At 50.2% G+C, this 16,284-nt stretch overlaps 8 protein-coding genes across 8 annotated transcripts; 3 read left to right on the forward strand and 5 right to left on the reverse strand.

Moving 5' to 3' along the window:
• Nucleotides 1-82: 82 nt before the first annotated feature.
• N7447_003793 (uncharacterized protein) lies at nt 83-346 on the reverse strand (the record flags this gene model as incomplete). The annotated part of the gene is made up of 1 exon (XM_057228068.1): nt 83-346. One exon carries the CDS (start codon nt 344-346, stop codon nt 83-85), a length of 264 nt encoding a protein of 87 aa, XP_057087409.1.
• Nucleotides 347-510: 164 nt separating this feature from the next.
• N7447_003794 (uncharacterized protein) lies at nt 511-1,698 on the forward strand (the record flags this gene model as incomplete). The annotated part of the gene is made up of 1 exon (XM_057228069.1): nt 511-1,698. The coding sequence occupies one exon, from the start codon at nt 511-513 to the stop codon at nt 1,696-1,698; it is 1,188 nt and encodes a 395-aa protein (XP_057087410.1).
• A 417-nt stretch (nt 1,699-2,115) lies between these two features.
• Nucleotides 2,116-5,011, forward strand: N7447_003795 (vacuolar protein sorting-associated protein 35; the record flags this gene model as incomplete). The annotated part of the gene is made up of 5 exons (XM_057228070.1): nt 2,116-2,255; nt 2,337-2,974; nt 3,048-4,039; nt 4,091-4,639; nt 4,694-5,011. 5 exons carry the CDS (start codon nt 2,116-2,118, stop codon nt 5,009-5,011), a joined length of 2,637 nt encoding a protein of 878 aa, XP_057087411.1.
• Nucleotides 5,012-5,865: 854 nt separating this feature from the next.
• On the reverse strand, nt 5,866-9,568 carry N7447_003796 (uncharacterized protein; the record flags this gene model as incomplete). The annotated part of the gene is made up of 4 exons (XM_057228071.1): nt 5,866-7,001; nt 7,067-8,087; nt 8,141-8,385; nt 8,461-9,568. 4 exons carry the CDS (start codon nt 9,566-9,568, stop codon nt 5,866-5,868), a joined length of 3,510 nt encoding a protein of 1,169 aa, XP_057087412.1.
• An 82-nt stretch (nt 9,569-9,650) lies between these two features.
• N7447_003797 (uncharacterized protein) lies at nt 9,651-9,950 on the reverse strand (the record flags this gene model as incomplete). The annotated part of the gene is given in 3 exon segments (XM_057228072.1): nt 9,651-9,739; nt 9,755-9,814; nt 9,827-9,950. Coding segments are annotated over 3 exon segments (273 nt in total), but the record flags the coding sequence as incomplete, so codon positions are not given.
• Nucleotides 9,951-11,051: 1,101 nt separating this feature from the next.
• rho2 (uncharacterized protein) lies at nt 11,052-12,002 on the forward strand (the record flags this gene model as incomplete). The annotated part of the gene is made up of 5 exons (XM_057228073.1): nt 11,052-11,086; nt 11,245-11,323; nt 11,401-11,406; nt 11,468-11,659; nt 11,715-12,002. The coding sequence occupies 5 exons, from the start codon at nt 11,052-11,054 to the stop codon at nt 12,000-12,002; spliced, it is 600 nt and encodes a 199-aa protein (XP_057087414.1).
• Nucleotides 12,003-12,723: 721 nt separating this feature from the next.
• On the reverse strand, nt 12,724-13,427 carry N7447_003799 (mitochondrial 54S ribosomal protein mL40; the record flags this gene model as incomplete). Its single annotated transcript, XM_057228074.1, has 2 exons — nt 12,724-13,067; nt 13,199-13,427. The coding sequence occupies 2 exons, from the start codon at nt 13,425-13,427 to the stop codon at nt 12,724-12,726; spliced, it is 573 nt and encodes a 190-aa protein (XP_057087415.1).
• Nucleotides 13,428-14,261: 834 nt separating this feature from the next.
• On the reverse strand, nt 14,262-15,752 carry N7447_003800 (RING finger domain protein; the record flags this gene model as incomplete). The annotated part of the gene is made up of 1 exon (XM_057228075.1): nt 14,262-15,752. One exon carries the CDS (start codon nt 15,750-15,752, stop codon nt 14,262-14,264), a length of 1,491 nt encoding a protein of 496 aa, XP_057087416.1.
• Nucleotides 15,753-16,284: the final 532 nt, after the last annotated feature.

Genomic DNA, 16,284 nt, shown 5'->3' on the forward strand with positions numbered 1-16,284 from the left:
TGTTATCGCTGCATCACCAGGGGACCTGAGAGCATCCCAGTTAACCATGGAAATTGCGAGCAACGGTGTGACCGGAATCATTCTACATGCGCCCATACTTGCAGCGTTCCCTGCCACGGCGATAAGCCATGTCCTCCATGCAAAGCTCCTTGCGAAGTGCACTGTGGCCATTCCAAGTGTCCGCGAAAGTGCTACGAGCCATGTACTCCTTGCGCAGAAGAAAAATGTCTTTCAGCGTGCCCTCACAGCGTCTGCTCAATGCCATGTGCAGCCCCTTGTGATCATGTTCCATGTTCCAAGCGGTGCGAGAAGAAACTGGATTGTGGCCATCAGTGTCCGTCAGCATGTGGAGAAAAATGTCCTGCATCCTCCTTCTGCCAAACCTGTGGGAATGAGGATATCAGAAATTATCAAGTGGATTTCATCCTGGGTCAAACATACAAAGAAATCAACCTGGACCAGAACCCATGCGTATTCCCCAAATGTGGGCATTTCTTGACAATTGAAAACATGGATGCGCAAATGGACATGTCTCGCTACTACGAGGTCGATGCTAGTGGCAAGCCCATCGCTATCTGGGTATCATTGGCCCCGTTCTCTATCCAAGACATCAAAAAATGCGCCACCTGTCGTAACCCACTGAGAGACATTGCACGGTATAGCCGGCTGATTCGTCGAGCTATCCTTGATGAGTCGACGAAAAAATTGATCATCTTACTCAATCAGGAATATGTCCCTCTCGCACAGGAACTTCCCCGGCTTGTTCGTGAATTACATTCAGCCGAAGGCCAAAGAAAGTATCCCTGGCCACCAGTGATTGAGATATGTGGCCCACGAAACCAGCAGGTTCAGAACATGGCGGAAATCATCCAAGGCACAAATCCAGGTCGATGGAATTCAATCCTTGATCTGCGAAAGCGCGTCGATTACTATCGGCGCTGTGTGAAACCCGAGGAGCAACCATTTGAAAGAGTTCGGAGGATGATTGAAAATGCTCGACAACGCGGAAAAATAAGAACCAACCCTGATCATGTTGATAACGTGCTACAGACCAAAGGTTTTCTACAGGGCACCGCCCTCATAATCCGTCTGGACATTGCTTTGCTCGTTGACCTTTTGAGCCTTGTTTCCCGGGGACGACCAAGTGAGGTGACACCTCGATTCGAGCTTGATCTACAGAAGATCAAGGATGATTGCCAGGCCCTCATCCAGCAAGCAGTCACTCACCGACGACTTCTACAGCAGACAGAAGGTCATATTTTCCTAGCACAGCTTTACGCCCTCGAACGAGCACATTGCTTGACACTAGAGAAGAGGGACACTATCTTGCAGCATGGCCAGGCTGCCATTCAGAAAGCTAGAGGTCTTTGCGATGCGCACCCAAGCCAGACACGAGGATTGGCAGACGAAGTCCATAGCGTCGAAAAGATGTTATGCGTGGGCACGATATACACAATTATCACCAACGAGGAACGCATGGCAGTCATTTCAGCGATGGCTCAAGAGTTCAGTGGAACTGGACATTGGTACTACTGTCGCAACGGACATCCGTTTACCATTGGAGACTGTGGGGCAGCTAGGGAGACGAGTCGCTGTCCCGAGTGCGATTCCCCAGTGGGAGGCGAGAATTCTCGATTAGCAGAGGGGGTTACTGCGGCAGAGGACTGGGATCGGGATAGAGCGAGATTGAATCTTTGAGGAAGAGGCGGATTCTGCTCTTTGAGCTCATCCTTTTGGACACATCAATTTGTTGCCGTATAGCGGATAATAAAGACATAGTCAAGTTTTCCACCTGGGTAGCCTTTGAAAACCCCAGAAATATAGAAGTAAAAACATTTGAAGCTTTGTAGATTGAAGGCTCAATATAAGAGAGGTGTCATGTTATGAGCAGCCGCTATCCGCTGCCGTACGTCCACGGGGTGACGTCTCGGGGACAAGGTGCCACCCCAAGCTTATCCTCTCCAACCTCCTTCCAATCTTCCCTCCCCCATTATTTCCACCTTGAATTATTGTTCTATGAATTAATTCGCACATTCTCTCGCTAGCTCATTGTCTTTGCATTGCATGTGTTCACCCTGCTCTACCTCCCCCTAGCTTCCGCCCCTCACCCGTTCCATGATGGCTAGCCCACCACCCGTCGCCGAGGACCAGAACCGCCTCCTCGAGGAGGCATTGGGGGTGGTGAGGCAGCAGTCGAGTCTGATGCGCAAATGCCTAGAGACTCCTGGAAAGCTCATGGATGCGCTGAAATGCGGGTGAGCTCCCCAATGAAACCCTCCAGGCAGCGACCTCGGAACCCGCGCAATATGCTAACAGCTCGAAATCTACTTCTACAGATCGACTCTTGTCTCCGAACTTCGAACCCCCAGTCTCGGCCCCAAGCAGTATTACGAATTGTATATGGCCGTCTTTGATGCGCTGCGACACCTTTCCGTGTACCTAAAGGAGAACCACCCTGTCAACCACCTTGCCGACCTATACGAGCTTGTTCAGTATGCCGGCAATATTGTCCCCCGCTTGTACTTGATGATCACCGTGGGTACGGTTTACATGTCCGTCGAAGATGCGCCGGTCAAGGAAATCATGAAGGATATGATGGAGATGAGCCGAGGCGTTCAGCACCCGATCCGTGGCCTGTTCCTGCGATACTACCTCTCCGGCCAAGCACGGGACCACTTGCCCTTGGGAACTGGTGATGGCCCAGAAGGTAATATGCAGGATTCGATCAACTTTGTTTTGACGAATTTCGTGGAAATGAACAAGCTCTGGGTTCGGCTTCAGCACCAGGGCCCCTCACGAGAGCGGGATAGACGCATACAAGAACGACGCGAACTGGAGCTGCTCGTCGGTAGCAACATCGTTCGACTCAGCCAGCTAGTTGATCTTGAAGGGTACAAATCTGGTATTCTGCAAGCGCTTCTAGAACAGGTTGTACAGTGCCGAGATATCCTCGCGCAAGAATATCTCCTGGAAGGTACGGCTCTCTTCACTTCTTTTGCTGCTCGGAAACTACTCTTGCTTGGTCCAATTGCTAATCTGATCAACAGTTATCACAAAGGTATTCCCGGATGAGTTCCACTTGCACACCCTGGACCATCTATTATCTGCTATCGCCAGACTTAACCCACACGTGGATCTGAAGAAAATCGTCATTGGTCTTATGGACCGTTTGTCTTCTTATGCGGCAAGGGAAGCGGACTCGGCAGCAGAGCCAGAAGCACGGAAACAAAACGAGGAAGAAGCTGTCACCAAGCTATTGCAAAAGCTTGAGCTTGCCAAAGAAACCAAAGCCGAAGAGTCAAAGGAAGTCAGCGCTGATGACACTTCCAAGGGAAATGGTACCGAGGACGACAAAGCAGAAGCACCCAAAGAAAGCCCCGAGACTGCTGAACTGCCAACGGAAGAAAAGCAGGTTGAGAATGGGGACGAGGCTAAGCCTGGTATTCCAGCAGAAATCAAGCTGTATGATATCTTCTATGACCAAGTGGTCAATTTGATCAAAACGCGTGGATTGCCGATTCAAGATACCATGGCGCTGTTGGTATCACTCGTCAATCTGGCATTGAATACCTATCCAGATCGGTTAGAGTACGTCGACCAGGTCCTGGACTTTGCGACACAAAAAACTGCCGAATACACTGATCATGCCGATTTGCATTCAGCGCCAACCCAACAACACATCCTCCACCTTCTCAATGCTCCTCTCAAATCTTACATCTCGATCTTCACAGCCTTGGCGTTGCCACATTACCTGCCACTTCTGACCTCACAGTCCTACCCCACAAGGAGGGCTGTTGCAGGCGAGGTAATTCGCAGTCTTTTGAAGAACAAGATCTTGGTATCCACAACGGAGAACCTCGATCGTGTGCTCCAGGCGGCAAGAGTATTGATCAAGGAAGGCATGCAGCAGTCTGCCGGCTATCCCGGCTCACAGTCCCAACGACGGGGAGGAGAAACAGATGAGACGGTAGAAGAACAGGGGTGGCTTGCGAGACTCGTCCACTTGATTCGGGCATCAGATAATGACACCCAGCTGAAGGTAGGATCACTTACCAGATGTTTTATACCTATAACTAACAGTTTGTGACAGCTTCTCCAAGCAACGCGCAAGGCATTTGCCGATGGCAACGAACGAATCCGCTATACCACCCCTGCAATCATAACGGCCTCGGTCCGATTGGCCCGCAAACTGAAGTCGCGCGAGCATTACGACGACAATTGGCAATCACAGTCGTCGGCTCTATACCGATTCATGCACCAGAGCATCAACAGTTTGTACCAGCGCGTAAATCCAGGTTGCGCCGATCTCGCACTGCGACTATTTGTCATGTGTGGCGAGGTTGCCGATCAAACAGGATTCGAGGAAGTCAGCTATGAGTTCTTCGCGCAGGCATTCACCATCTATGAAGATGCAATCAGTGACTCACGTGCCCAGTTCCAGGCCGTCTGCATTATTTCAGGCGCCCTGCATGGAAGCCGTGGATTCTCTAAGGAGAACTATGACACACTCATTACCAAAGCTGCGCTGCACGGAAGCAAACTCCTCAAGAAGCCAGATCAGTGCCGCGCGGTGTATCTCGCAAGTCACCTTTGGTGGGTAGTTGAGAACCCTCAACGTGGAGAAGAGGATCCCAAAGATGTAAGTATTTCCAATTCTAATGTCTTATTGTTTTAGCTGACTCGAATTTTGCAGCTCTACCGCGACGGCAAACGAGTGCTTGAGTGCCTCCAGCGCGCCCTCCGTGTGGCCGACGCCTGCATGGACACCGCTGTATCTGTCGAGCTGTTTGTGGAAATCCTCAACCGCTATGTTTACTATTTCGACCAGCAGAATGAGACTGTCACCACCAAGTACCTGAACGGTCTCATCGAACTCATCCACTCAAACCTGCAGACCAACGAAGATGAGCCAAATGCTAATCTTGACGGCCCGAAGCGCCACTTCCAACGCACGCTGGAGTATATTCGCTCTCGCGAATACGAAGGCATTGTGACAGATCCACCAAAGTAATTGCCAGATGGATATGCCCAGGCCATTCTGTCAGGACACACCTCCCGGTGATCTTCAAGGAGCACTGTATGTGACGTGCTACGTGGGATTCCTGCTTTGGTCCTCCTGGATTTGTTTTTCTGTTCTACTCTATCCCATTGGTCCCTTTTGTCTTTCTCTTGTTCCTGGAAGCCTGCCTCTTTTTCTCTTGTTGCTCCTCGGTTTTCTTTCATTCCTAGTATATACAAGTGTATCATTGTCTCTGGATAACACCATACCCTTTCAACGTGATTTGTATCGGCCATGGACAACTTTTTTTTCTTTTTGTAGAACAAATAATAACCCCGAGGGGTTTGTTGCACATCCATAGGAGGGTCTAGATAATATATAAAGCCTATCATAGCGAATGATCACCAAATATGTACCTCTACGTTACCAAGTTCTACAAGTTCTACGCCAAAAGCCAACAAACGATAGCCGAAGAAACCTTCGATCATGCAATTGGTCAAGGACGATGACGGAGTGGGAGACTAACCCTATCTCCACGGATATCGCTGCATAATGAAGAAAGGCCAGAGACTCATACCGTACATAAAAACAAATCCGGGGGCCATACTTCAAAAAGTAAAGCATTCAACCACATTGGAGAAATACCAAGCAAATAAACAACCCATATCAATAGCAGTGACTCTTTCCAGTAGAAAGATGGAGACAGATGTGTGAGTATGACGTTAATCCATGACGCTTCAATAAAAGATGAAAAAAAAGAACTGAAAAAAAAGATAGATGAGGGCATTTCAAAGTCGTTCCAGCAAAAGTGCGGAAAGGAGGCCGAAGAAGATTCGTCCTAAGGCCGGGTTGGCGTCAAATCATGATCAGGACAGAGGAGTCCCGCCGAATAAGCCAGTCGGAGGCGAAGAATATTGCCGCAGTACGGAGGATGGTCCACCAAATCCACTGAAGGGGGCCGGGTGGCTGTTACTAGGGATCGGGCTGCCGATATCGCCAGGTACAATGCTGCCCCGATGACCGGAGACCGCACTGTTAGGATCGGGCTCGAATCGGACAGACTTGCCATTTGGGCCTTCCTTGATAGAGAAAGATCCACCGCCATTGTGTGGACTACCTTCCGTATCACAGATATCAAGCATTTCGTCCAAAGAGATCGTTGGCTCGCCTGAGTTGCGCAGCTGCTCCACCTGGCCGAGAACAAGGTTTACATCGTGGAAGCTTCCAGCACCCTTCTGCGGGCTGGTCATCGAGTTCAGCTGCTTGCATGCTTGAATGACCAACAGGCGAATTGTAACGGGCCGAGAAGTATGAGGCCGATGATGACCGCCTGCTGAGAAGGCATTATTGGGAGGCCAGCCACTTCCGGCCGAAGCGGGTGTCCATGTGGTACTGAAGGGGGAGAAGGCTGTCGCAGACCATGTAGGATTGCCCATTGGAGAACCAATCCCGAAGTTAGTCTGTGGGGATCCTAGAGGATCTGTGAGCAACGACGGTCCTTGGAAGCTGGCACGTGTCGGCCCCGGGAATGCCCCGGGGGCGGGGGCACCAGGTAATGATTGAGACAGATTTGATGGATATGTAGCATCAGTGTCATCAAGGAGCGCACTGCTACCTAGATGAGCACTCAAGCCATCCACTTCTCGCTGTACTGAAGGATTGCCATTGTGCTGTCGGTCCTGTGCCGAGCTGGATGGGCGTTTGATAGGGCTTGGCCGTGTGATGGGGAACGGCTGGGCGCCAGAATCTAACGGGGAGCGGTCAAATGAGAGAGAAGGCTGCCTGGAATGTGCTTTTGACAGACCGGCTTGCTGCAGAGGGTATGCACCAGGCACTCCATGGTTGCCAGCGAAGGGAAGACCGTGTACAGGATCAGCTGGGAACGCTCGGCTCGGTGGCATGGGGCGTACACCGTTCATCCCAGGCGGCACGGGAATTCCACCAGATCCGTTAAATGACCGCAAAGGGTTAATCATCCCAGCATTCGACGAATACATCGATTCTTGAGGGTGAGTCGACCGCGGAGCCATTCCTGGTATGCCCGGGGGTGGTTGAACGGTAGACTACCGAGGCCAGCGAATGCCGAAGGATTGGTGCGCCCTAGAGGTGACAGAGGAGCGGAAGGTTGAGGGTGGTGCAATGGAGGCTGTTGATAACCTTGTCTACCAAAAGTCGATCCTGACTGCGGATGACCCATGGAACGTGGGGAGATGGAAGGGTGGTGAGAGGAATCGGCGCTGTTAGGTTGAGAGTGAGGGGAGGATGTAGAAGAGCCATGATGAGATTGTTGACGAGGCCGTCCAGGAGTCGAGACCTTAGGAACGATAGGTGTCGCCATGGGATAATGCGGAGACTGCAGGAAACCAGGAGGGGCCTGGGACTGGAGATTGTATGGAATGACGCCTGGCAAAGTATGTGGTGGTGAGGTTCTGACTTGCTCGCGCTTTCCATTGCGATCTCGGATTTCCTGCTCTCGTGCTGCGTCTCGGTCCTTCCTCGCCTGATCTTCGCGTATTTTGCGTTCACGTTCCTCTCTGGTTCTCTTTTCAGCTGCCTCACGCTCCTCCTTTTCTTTGCGTTTAAGATCCTCTCGCCTCTTCTTTTCCTCTTTTTGTTCGCGTTGCTTGCGCTCAGCCTCGGCTTGACGTTCCCGTTCTTCTTTGAGTCGTCGCTGCTTCTCAGCTTCTTTGCGAGCACGTTCTTCCTCTTGTGCCTTTTTCTCGGCATCACGCTTCTTCCGTTGCTCTTCTCGCTTTAATCGCTGTTCTTCAAGTTTCTTCTCTTGCGCAGCCTTCAGAGCCGCCTCTTCAGCCGCCTTCTCGGCATCCCGGCGGGCTTTCTCCTCTTCTTTTGCTTGTCTTTGCAATCGCTTCTTATCCTTCTTCTTTTGCGCTTCCCGGGCCTTTTTGGCGTTGCGCTGCTCGTTCAACGTCTCCTCTTGGAGGAGCTCGTCAATTAGCTGTTTCTGACGCTGTTCGGCGACCTTCTCCCGATATGCCGTCATAACTCGTTGCTCAAACATTCGGGCGGCGAAAATCTGGAACATTCGTCGGCCTTCCTGCATGCGCTGTTCCTCGGTCATGGCATCCTATTAGTATTATTAGCCAATGGTCTAGACAATATCAGATCGTAGACCCGTACCATTTCGTCCTCGTCGAACTCTTCCTCCTCTTGGCTGTCATAATCCTCATCGTCTTCTTCATCATCGTAATCCTCATCGTCTAGAGGACCATGATTATGCCCATGGAAGGACTGATGAGCAGCAGCTATTCCGTACTGTGTATCTTCCTCTCTTTGCATTCTCCGTTCAGCCAATTGCTCCATCATATCGATGAAGTGCTTGCCATCATTTTTCAGAAGATCGTCTGCAACTGTAAGAATTCCATCTGGTAAAAAAAGATAAGTGTCCAAAGTTAGTCGTTAAAGCCTTACAATATCGATCAGGTGATCTTGCTGCGTACCTTTCACTGTTAGACTATTGCCAAATGCAAAGAAATCAGCTCGGGCTGCTCGAGCTTCGTCATCTTCAAGGTCTTCGTCGCTGTACAACTCCTCATCATCCTCTTCCTCCTCATCCTCATCTTCTTCTTCGCCATCTTCTTCCTCTTCCTCGTCGTAATCCTCTTCTAAATCATCATCGTTGTCTTCAGGTAACTCTTGGACTCGGCTCCGTGACGGATGAAACTGGCCGTGCGTCCGAGTATGATGCCCTGGGGATCGAAGGGGTGGTTGATAGAGTCGAGGAGGAGGAATGATAGGAGCTCCTTCGTCGAATGCGCCTTGATTGTTATTTGCGTATTGTTCCAGCTCCTCGTAGTATGCGTCGTAGAGGACCTCTAGCTCTTCTTCAATCGCTGTTCGTTTTCTTCCACAAACTGTACAACTGCAAGAGTGCTTTTGCTGTTCTTTCATTTTCTTCAGAACAGCATCCTTTTCGACCTTGACAAGCTGACGTCGTTCTTCTTCGCCGAGCTCAAACCAGAAGGTCCTGATATTTTCGCGTTCTTCTAGGGTTGACTGGTTCCAGATGCTGCTGTTTTTCATAGGCTTTCCGGTGAATCGACTGATGTATGGCATGGATTGGGGAGGCGGAGGAGGGTGGGAGAAGGTGGCGGACGGGGTTGAGAGTGGAGTTAAGCTGCGATCAGCATGATTCTGGGAGTCGGATCGGGCTTTCCTATTTTTCTTCCTCTTTGGTGCCTCGCTCGAGGCAGCGTGGTGATCATCGGATCCGTTCATCGTGGGGGGTCCGCGGCGATGTTCTGGTGACGCATATCCGTAATGAGAACCACTTGCTGTATGAGAGTGATCCTCGAGGTGATATTCGTGGTCTTCATCGCAGGAGCGCTGTTCATCTGTTGCTAGCATGTCCGCATCTCCGGAGGCGCAAGCATTGGGATGTTCCGCGGCTAAGCGAGCAGCTTGTTTCTGTCGGCGTTTCTGCTTCTTGCGATTCACAGAAGGCGCAGATGTCGCCGTGGAACTGGCTGATGTGGTGCCTTGAGGACCCCGCGCGTGGGTCTCGCCGTTGGTTGCTGGAAGCGGATTTGGTGACATATGGGTCGCCATGGTGGAGGTGAAATAAGCTGCAGGGACTGCCTCAGCAGCATCCTAATACCACCAGAGCAAGCTTTGAGTTAGAAGAGCAATGTCAGAGAGGTGGGTGGTAGAATGAGGAGGAAAAGCGGAGAACGGAAGAGCCAAAGAGCCCTACTAACAAAGCTCCGGTGATTCCACGATCTGGTCTTGACTAACCGGAATTATTACCCTTAGCGTATTCACGCACAAAGAGCCAATCGCGTTCTTTGTTGTTTGCTTAAAAGACACTTCGGTAGTGGCAAACGTGGGGGGTGAGATAGGATAAGGACACGGGAGGAGGGGGTTGAAAGCAATAATCCCGGCGGGTCACGACGTGTCTGCGCTTCGGATTAGGTGATGGGGCGCTGGCAAACTAGGGGAGGAAAACAAACAATGAGTCAAAGCCAGGACCGACAAGATATCAAAGCTGAGTGAGCGCCGAGGCCAGAGGTAGACAGTCGAACGCGAATGAATGGATGGAGTGATGGGCTTTCCAGCCTTCTGGCTGGCTGTCGTGCCGCCGCAACGGGATAGCCGCCGCAAGCGAGCTGATGCCTTAATCGTCAGGTTTCAGATCTCGAATTGTATGGTTCGGTGGCAGTATCTTGATTGTATGAAGATATTTCAAAATGTACACTGTGGTAAAGTTCTAATCTCAACTAGTTGGGCGGTTTAATCAAAGTTATCATCCCTTGGTTACAAGGCAAAACAGACTACATCTCACTGCTTCATGCTGATCATTATATTGTTTTGAGTCACATGATCTTTCACATGCCCGCCTTTGATCTGCCAGCAATACCCCCCTAACACCAGGCGGTGAATGGTAAATGGGCAAGGGGAAACAAGTATGAGACGCTCTGATCCACCGAGTTGTGTGAGACACGGAGAGCGCTAATTAAAAATATCTTCGAAGGTGATAAACCAGAAGGGAAAAAAAGGGTCCCCATAGGATGGTCAGACCGACAAGATCCCCTTCTGCCCCCCCAAGCTACTATTTAGTCCCTTCGTAGTCTCGGCGTGAGCCTTAATAAATCTCCGCTTGGACAATTGTAAGCGCCTTCTTACCCTTCATCTTATCTCCAGGGCTTACTCTTCAGCTTCCTCTTTTTTAAAACTTCCGCTCACTCAATTTCTACCCTTCTCCTCTCTCCTTAAACTTATCCATTTTGAGGTGGACTCTCGTGTCTACATCAAACCCCATCATTAGCCTCAGCCGCAACGCGACCTCTCCCCCCCCTCCCCCAACAACTCGTCACGTCACTGTTTGGGTGCATCTTCAGGCCACCCATTCATATTTTTCTGTAATCCGTTTGGGCACTATCTGCCCAGAGCTGGACGTTCCTTATACGTGTCGCCAACCCTCGTAATCAGCTGAATCTGACTCGGAACTCCGCATCATCTCGAGTGCCGCTCCACAATACCCTCCGCTCTCCCATTACCTTTGTGTATCACGAAGGGATTTGCAGCCTTCATAATGTCGCAACAACAGGATGATAATGTGATGCGAAGGTAAGTGCAGCCCATTTTGATGTGGTGTCTTACATCCCCGCGGTATGAGAAGGAGATTATGCAAGATTGCAGGTGGCAGCCTAGCACTTCCGATACCATTACCAGTGGGATTGAAGACAGAATGTTGCTCGCATGTGCTAACTTGAAGTCTCTGATAGGAAGCTTGTGATCATTGGCGATGGTGCATGTGGAAAAACCAGTTTGCTCAGCGTCTTTACCCTGGGATACTTCCCAACTGTGAGTTTAGTCCATTAGGCTCCTAGAAGAAGCCCCCTAGAAGCAGAGTCCGTGACTAATATGTTCTTATATCGCAGCATTATGTTAGTACACTCGACCTCGATACATCCCCTACAAATCTTGTCTGACATCTCCCCTCGCTAGGTACCAACGGTATTTGAAAACTACGTGACGGATTGCCGCGTCGATGGCCGCTCAGTCCAATTAGCTTTATGGGATACAGCAGGACAAGAAGACTATGAGCGCCTGCGACCATTGGCCTACTCGAAAGCCCATGTCCTCCTAATTGGGTTCGCTATGGATACTCCTGATTCGTTGGAGAACGTGAAACACAAGGTTCGTCTCAGATAAATTCAAGAATTGGGGCCATTGGTACTGATCTGCGGTGAAGTGGATCGACGAAGCAAACGAGCGATGCCCTGGAGTGCCGATCCTTTTGGTTGGATTGAAGAAAGACCTTCGCGAAGACCCATTGGCGATTGAAGAAATGCGCAAAAAGTCACTTAAGTTCGTGACGACAAAAGAAGGCAGTGACGTCGCAGCATCGATTGGAGCCCGCAAATATCTTGAATGCTCGTCTCTGACGGGCGAGGGTGTTGACGATGTCTTCGAGGCAGCTACCCGTGCTGCATTGCTCACATTTGACAAGCGGAAATCGTCTTGCTGTGTGGTTATCTGATGATGCAATTTGAGATGTGCAAAATGCCGAATCTTTCTCTGCCAGCGCTCGGTTTTTCTGTTGACTTGGAACTTGATTGATACAACTTGGTATAAACCATGAGGATATCAATCGACGCTCCGTTGTATCATGCATCACTGGTGTTTGGGAGGTTCTTGTGCTAACCCGGTCGATTGATCTGGGTACGATGTCTGCTTTCCGGTTATTTTCAGCCGTGCCTTTTCCCTTGCAGGTATTTTCTTACGTCTTTCCTTTTTGATCAATTGCGTCTTTTGTGGCTGATGCTTATGCACGTGCAACTCCGGATTCCCTTCCTTCTCAACACTCAATTCCCCGAAGTACATTGCGATCTCACTCATTGTGTTCTCCTTTTTTCATGTAGTAATTCTGGTGCCTTTGTTTTCAGCGCTCATTTCTCATACATTGTGCTCACAGCCCGCTCAGGGTACCATATAATCAACTATCTCCTTTCGGCATATCATACCTCGTAGATCTATACCCCCTATACCCTGTATATACAAAGTCAGAGAACACCGCACATGAAAGGCATACAATTCAAACAAAGTGATATCGAGCTTGAAATGCAAACTAGATCAAGATATAAAAAAAGAAATGCATATGTTACATAGCGCCAAAATGATACATATATTCTGGGTCCGTCCTCCAGTCCAATGAATCAACCAACATCAAATCCAACCAGACAACCTCTGCCTCAAGCCCTCTATTTCTTCCCAGGCTTCTTCCAGTCATGGTTCCAACCATCGGAAGGAGGGGAATCGGTCTGCATGCGAGCATACTCGATAGGGAACATATCAGTGAAGATACCCTTCTTGTTCATCGAGATGCGGAACAGCTTGCCACCATCGCCGGCACCCGTGCGCAGCTCCTCACACGCATCCTGCATACTCTGGTACTGGCGCATCATCTCGAGTTCTTGCTTGCGGCGCTGCTGGGCCTGGAACAATTGCCAAGCGCGGTGGATGGTCCAGTGGCGGAGGTAACGGTTTCGGGAGAAGCGGAGGGGACGGGGAGTGAGAGGGTGGTGAAGGAAGTAGCGGATCAGAGCTAATTGGTTGGAAAGGCATTGTTAGTTTTAGGTTCTTTTTCCTTCCTTGGCTATGAGACGTGTTTGGTTTGGTTGGGGGTTCGGGACTCGGGACTCGGGTGAGAGCCCGGCGTAGGGGTAAGGCACATACTAATGCGCTTGTCAATTACAGGGCCGTTGTTGTTCTTTCTCGCGGCCATTGCGCTTGTGGTCGAGAATGGCGCGGATTGCAGGGCTGCTGTGACCGGGCCGGGCTGTTGTGTTTGGCGGTTCAGGGTCTCGTGGCACGCCCGGGAAATTGATGGGCGGACCGGTGCCATCGACATGGGGATCTTGAAAACATTCGCGAGAGACGCGAGGGCTGGTGATAAGGACTTCATTGTGATGGTTGTCTGCTGGGTGGAACGAGTGGGAAGGGCTCGATGTAATTGAGTTCCACGGGGAATAATTCCTTGACGGCAGAATCTTGTCCGCCTGGTTAGCCGCGCGCTTGGTGAGATAAACATTGCCGCTGCATGCATCTTAGCTGCGACGCATTTGTCGTTCAGCTTCTTTTTTAAAGAACAATTAATTTAATTTTCAAACAGTAGGGCTTGGAGTAACAAGATAAACGTTCACATCCGATGACTGGTCAATTAAGCTAATCATGAGGTTTGATAATAGGTACAGATAAAAATTGATACAGGGCCTTTGAATAGAGACTGGCCAAGGAATCCACCGTGTTCGAGGATTGTCAATGCCTTGTTGGCAGATGCGACTCAAGTGAAATTGCTTCTTCGTTGGCGAAATCCTCAGTTTGTGAGACTGCTGCGAGCGATGGATATCCGACGTGTAATCACGAGAGTACATATTGCTTAGCAAAAAAAAAAAAAAAAAAACCCCAAGAAAGTAAGTTGAAGAGGAATTAAACAAATTAGGAAAGTGTTGAATCAGATTCAGCTGATTACGAGGATTGGCGACACGGATAGTGTTTGGACCTGGGACTAAGGCGTTGGTGTCGGCTTCTTTTCCAGCAAAATGACTTGATATTTTCGTTGAAAGATAGAATTTATTTAACAGTATCGAGAATCATGAAAGGCATGATATGTGAAGTGTCCCCCCCTCCCAAAGCCGCCAATGCCATAAAACGCCATACAATGCAGTCGATGCGCCGAAGATAAGCAGAGGAAATTAGTGGCTCAAGTCGATTGAAACAAGAAAACGTATGTTCGACGCTATCCAGTGGACCGCTTTGTGGTATGGTGTTTCTTAGCTCGATCGTAGTTCAAGACCTTGCGGCGACGGTGTGTTTGGGCTAGCTTCCACCGGCAATAAAGAACCAGTGCATCCTTCAAGAGAACAAACATGCACCCGCCGACAACGCTGCGACCCCAGCGGGTCTGAAGTAGTCCCACACGGCCACGGTCCATGGCTGAGGATGTCCATGACTTGGGGAGAAGACACTTCAACAGGCCACCCATTGACGCTGAAATTGCTGGGAAGACGAGTGCTCCGAGTACAACATCAGCAAGATTGCTGGTATCGGCAATGATCTCGTTCTGTCGACGCCCAAGTCCTAGTGGGTTGTTGTTTTGCCCAGCACCTTGTGCTCCGTTGGGGACGCCATTGGCATCTTCGCCTTGCCCGTTAGGAAGGGCTTCAGCCTCCGGTTCATCTTCATCGCCAATTCCCATTTGCAGTTCAAGGTCGATTTCCATCAAGATCTGTCCGTTCGCATTATCACCGAACCGGTTGAGACCCTCCGCCTGATCTTGTTGCTGCGCATCATCCAAGATCTCTTCCGCGGCGCGTGGTTGTACTTCGGCAATCCATTTCCGTTCCAGGCCACCAAACAGCCGTTCGTAAAGGGCTCCGTAAAAGCTTTTGATGTATGGCAACGCGGCAAACGTCATGGCCGGTGTGGGTGGCCAGAAGTCGAAGTCGGGTTCCTGCCCCGGGTTATGTGCAGCGAAGAAAAGAACCGGAATAGCTGGGAGAAGGCCTTCGGCATACCGAGTGCGTGAGAATATTAAGACGAGCGGGATAAGCGGCAACCCGATATTCATCCCGGGATTCCATGGGCCCTCCATAGTCTCCTCCATGATCTGTCTGGCTTCATCGGTTCCGAAAATGAGGTACATCGAATAAACACCATGCGCGCAGCATCCAGCCCACACAGTGCCGGCCACTGTAAACATCATACCGGGAAGGACTAATCGACCTGCTACGCGCTCGGCCAGTCGCATCATATCGACCACATAGCTCCGCGGGCGAGTGACCACGATTTCCGTCTTGCACTGAGGGCACATCATTGTCACGCCACCACCGTTACTTTTGCGCGACCGGGGGTTTTCCATGTCGGCGAGCCAGTCGAGTAGACATGCCTCGTGGGCTGTTAAGGCACAAGGGCAAGGCGACCGCCATTCCAGATTCAGTGGCGAATCCTCCGTTTCATCCGTATAGCAAATCCAGCATTTGCGCGGCTCGTCTTCATCCGAGGCATGGGAGGGTTTTGATGATTGACTGAGTGATTTGCTGGAAATATCCGATCCGTGGCTTGGGGTTGATACGCCTTTATTCAAGAAAACAGTTTCCGTGTCCTCCATCGATTCATTATGAGGTGAGATACTCTCTTGCGAGATGGTGTTTTCATCCGAGTTGGCGGAAGTGGTGCCATCGAAGGGTGTGGTTCTGCCTGCTGCAGAGTATCCCGGGACGGACGCCATGGTAGTGGAGACAAGGTATGTAAAGTCGGGGCCGATGAGAAGTGTAGAGAGATAGTGCGATAAAGATCTAAATCGGACTCGATAAGAGACAAAGAATGGGTTTCAGCATCTTCTGAGTAGAAAGATGAACCATATAAGCCGAAGAAGCAAACAAATGTCTCGAATTTTCCCCAAAAGCACAAGAAGAGAGAAGCTCCATTCCGCTAAGTGGAGGTCGGAGTCGGCTGAGAGCCGCGGCTGTCAAAAACGGTCACGTGGGATCACGTCATTGACCATCAAGCTCCGGAGATGGTACATCTACAATGTATGTAACTTGCTTCCAGAGGTATTTACGATTGATATACCACTGTTTAGTATTTGCCGTCTACGTCCTCATGCCTCAGATATCAGTTCTTCCTTCGATCTCAGCGCGTGCATACATACCTATGTATAGATACAGGATGCCCATAGTCCAATATAAGAACAGTTCAATTGATTTTGGTCGTATCCCTCTCCCTTCTGAGGCCATGACAGCTCTTGGATTTATCTATCT

Source organism: Penicillium robsamsonii, assembly GCF_028829455.1.
Source record: "Penicillium robsamsonii strain IBT 29466 chromosome Unknown utg000002l_segment0_segment0, whole genome shotgun sequence".
Taxonomy (NCBI): Eukaryota; Fungi; Ascomycota; class Eurotiomycetes; order Eurotiales; family Aspergillaceae; genus Penicillium; species Penicillium robsamsonii.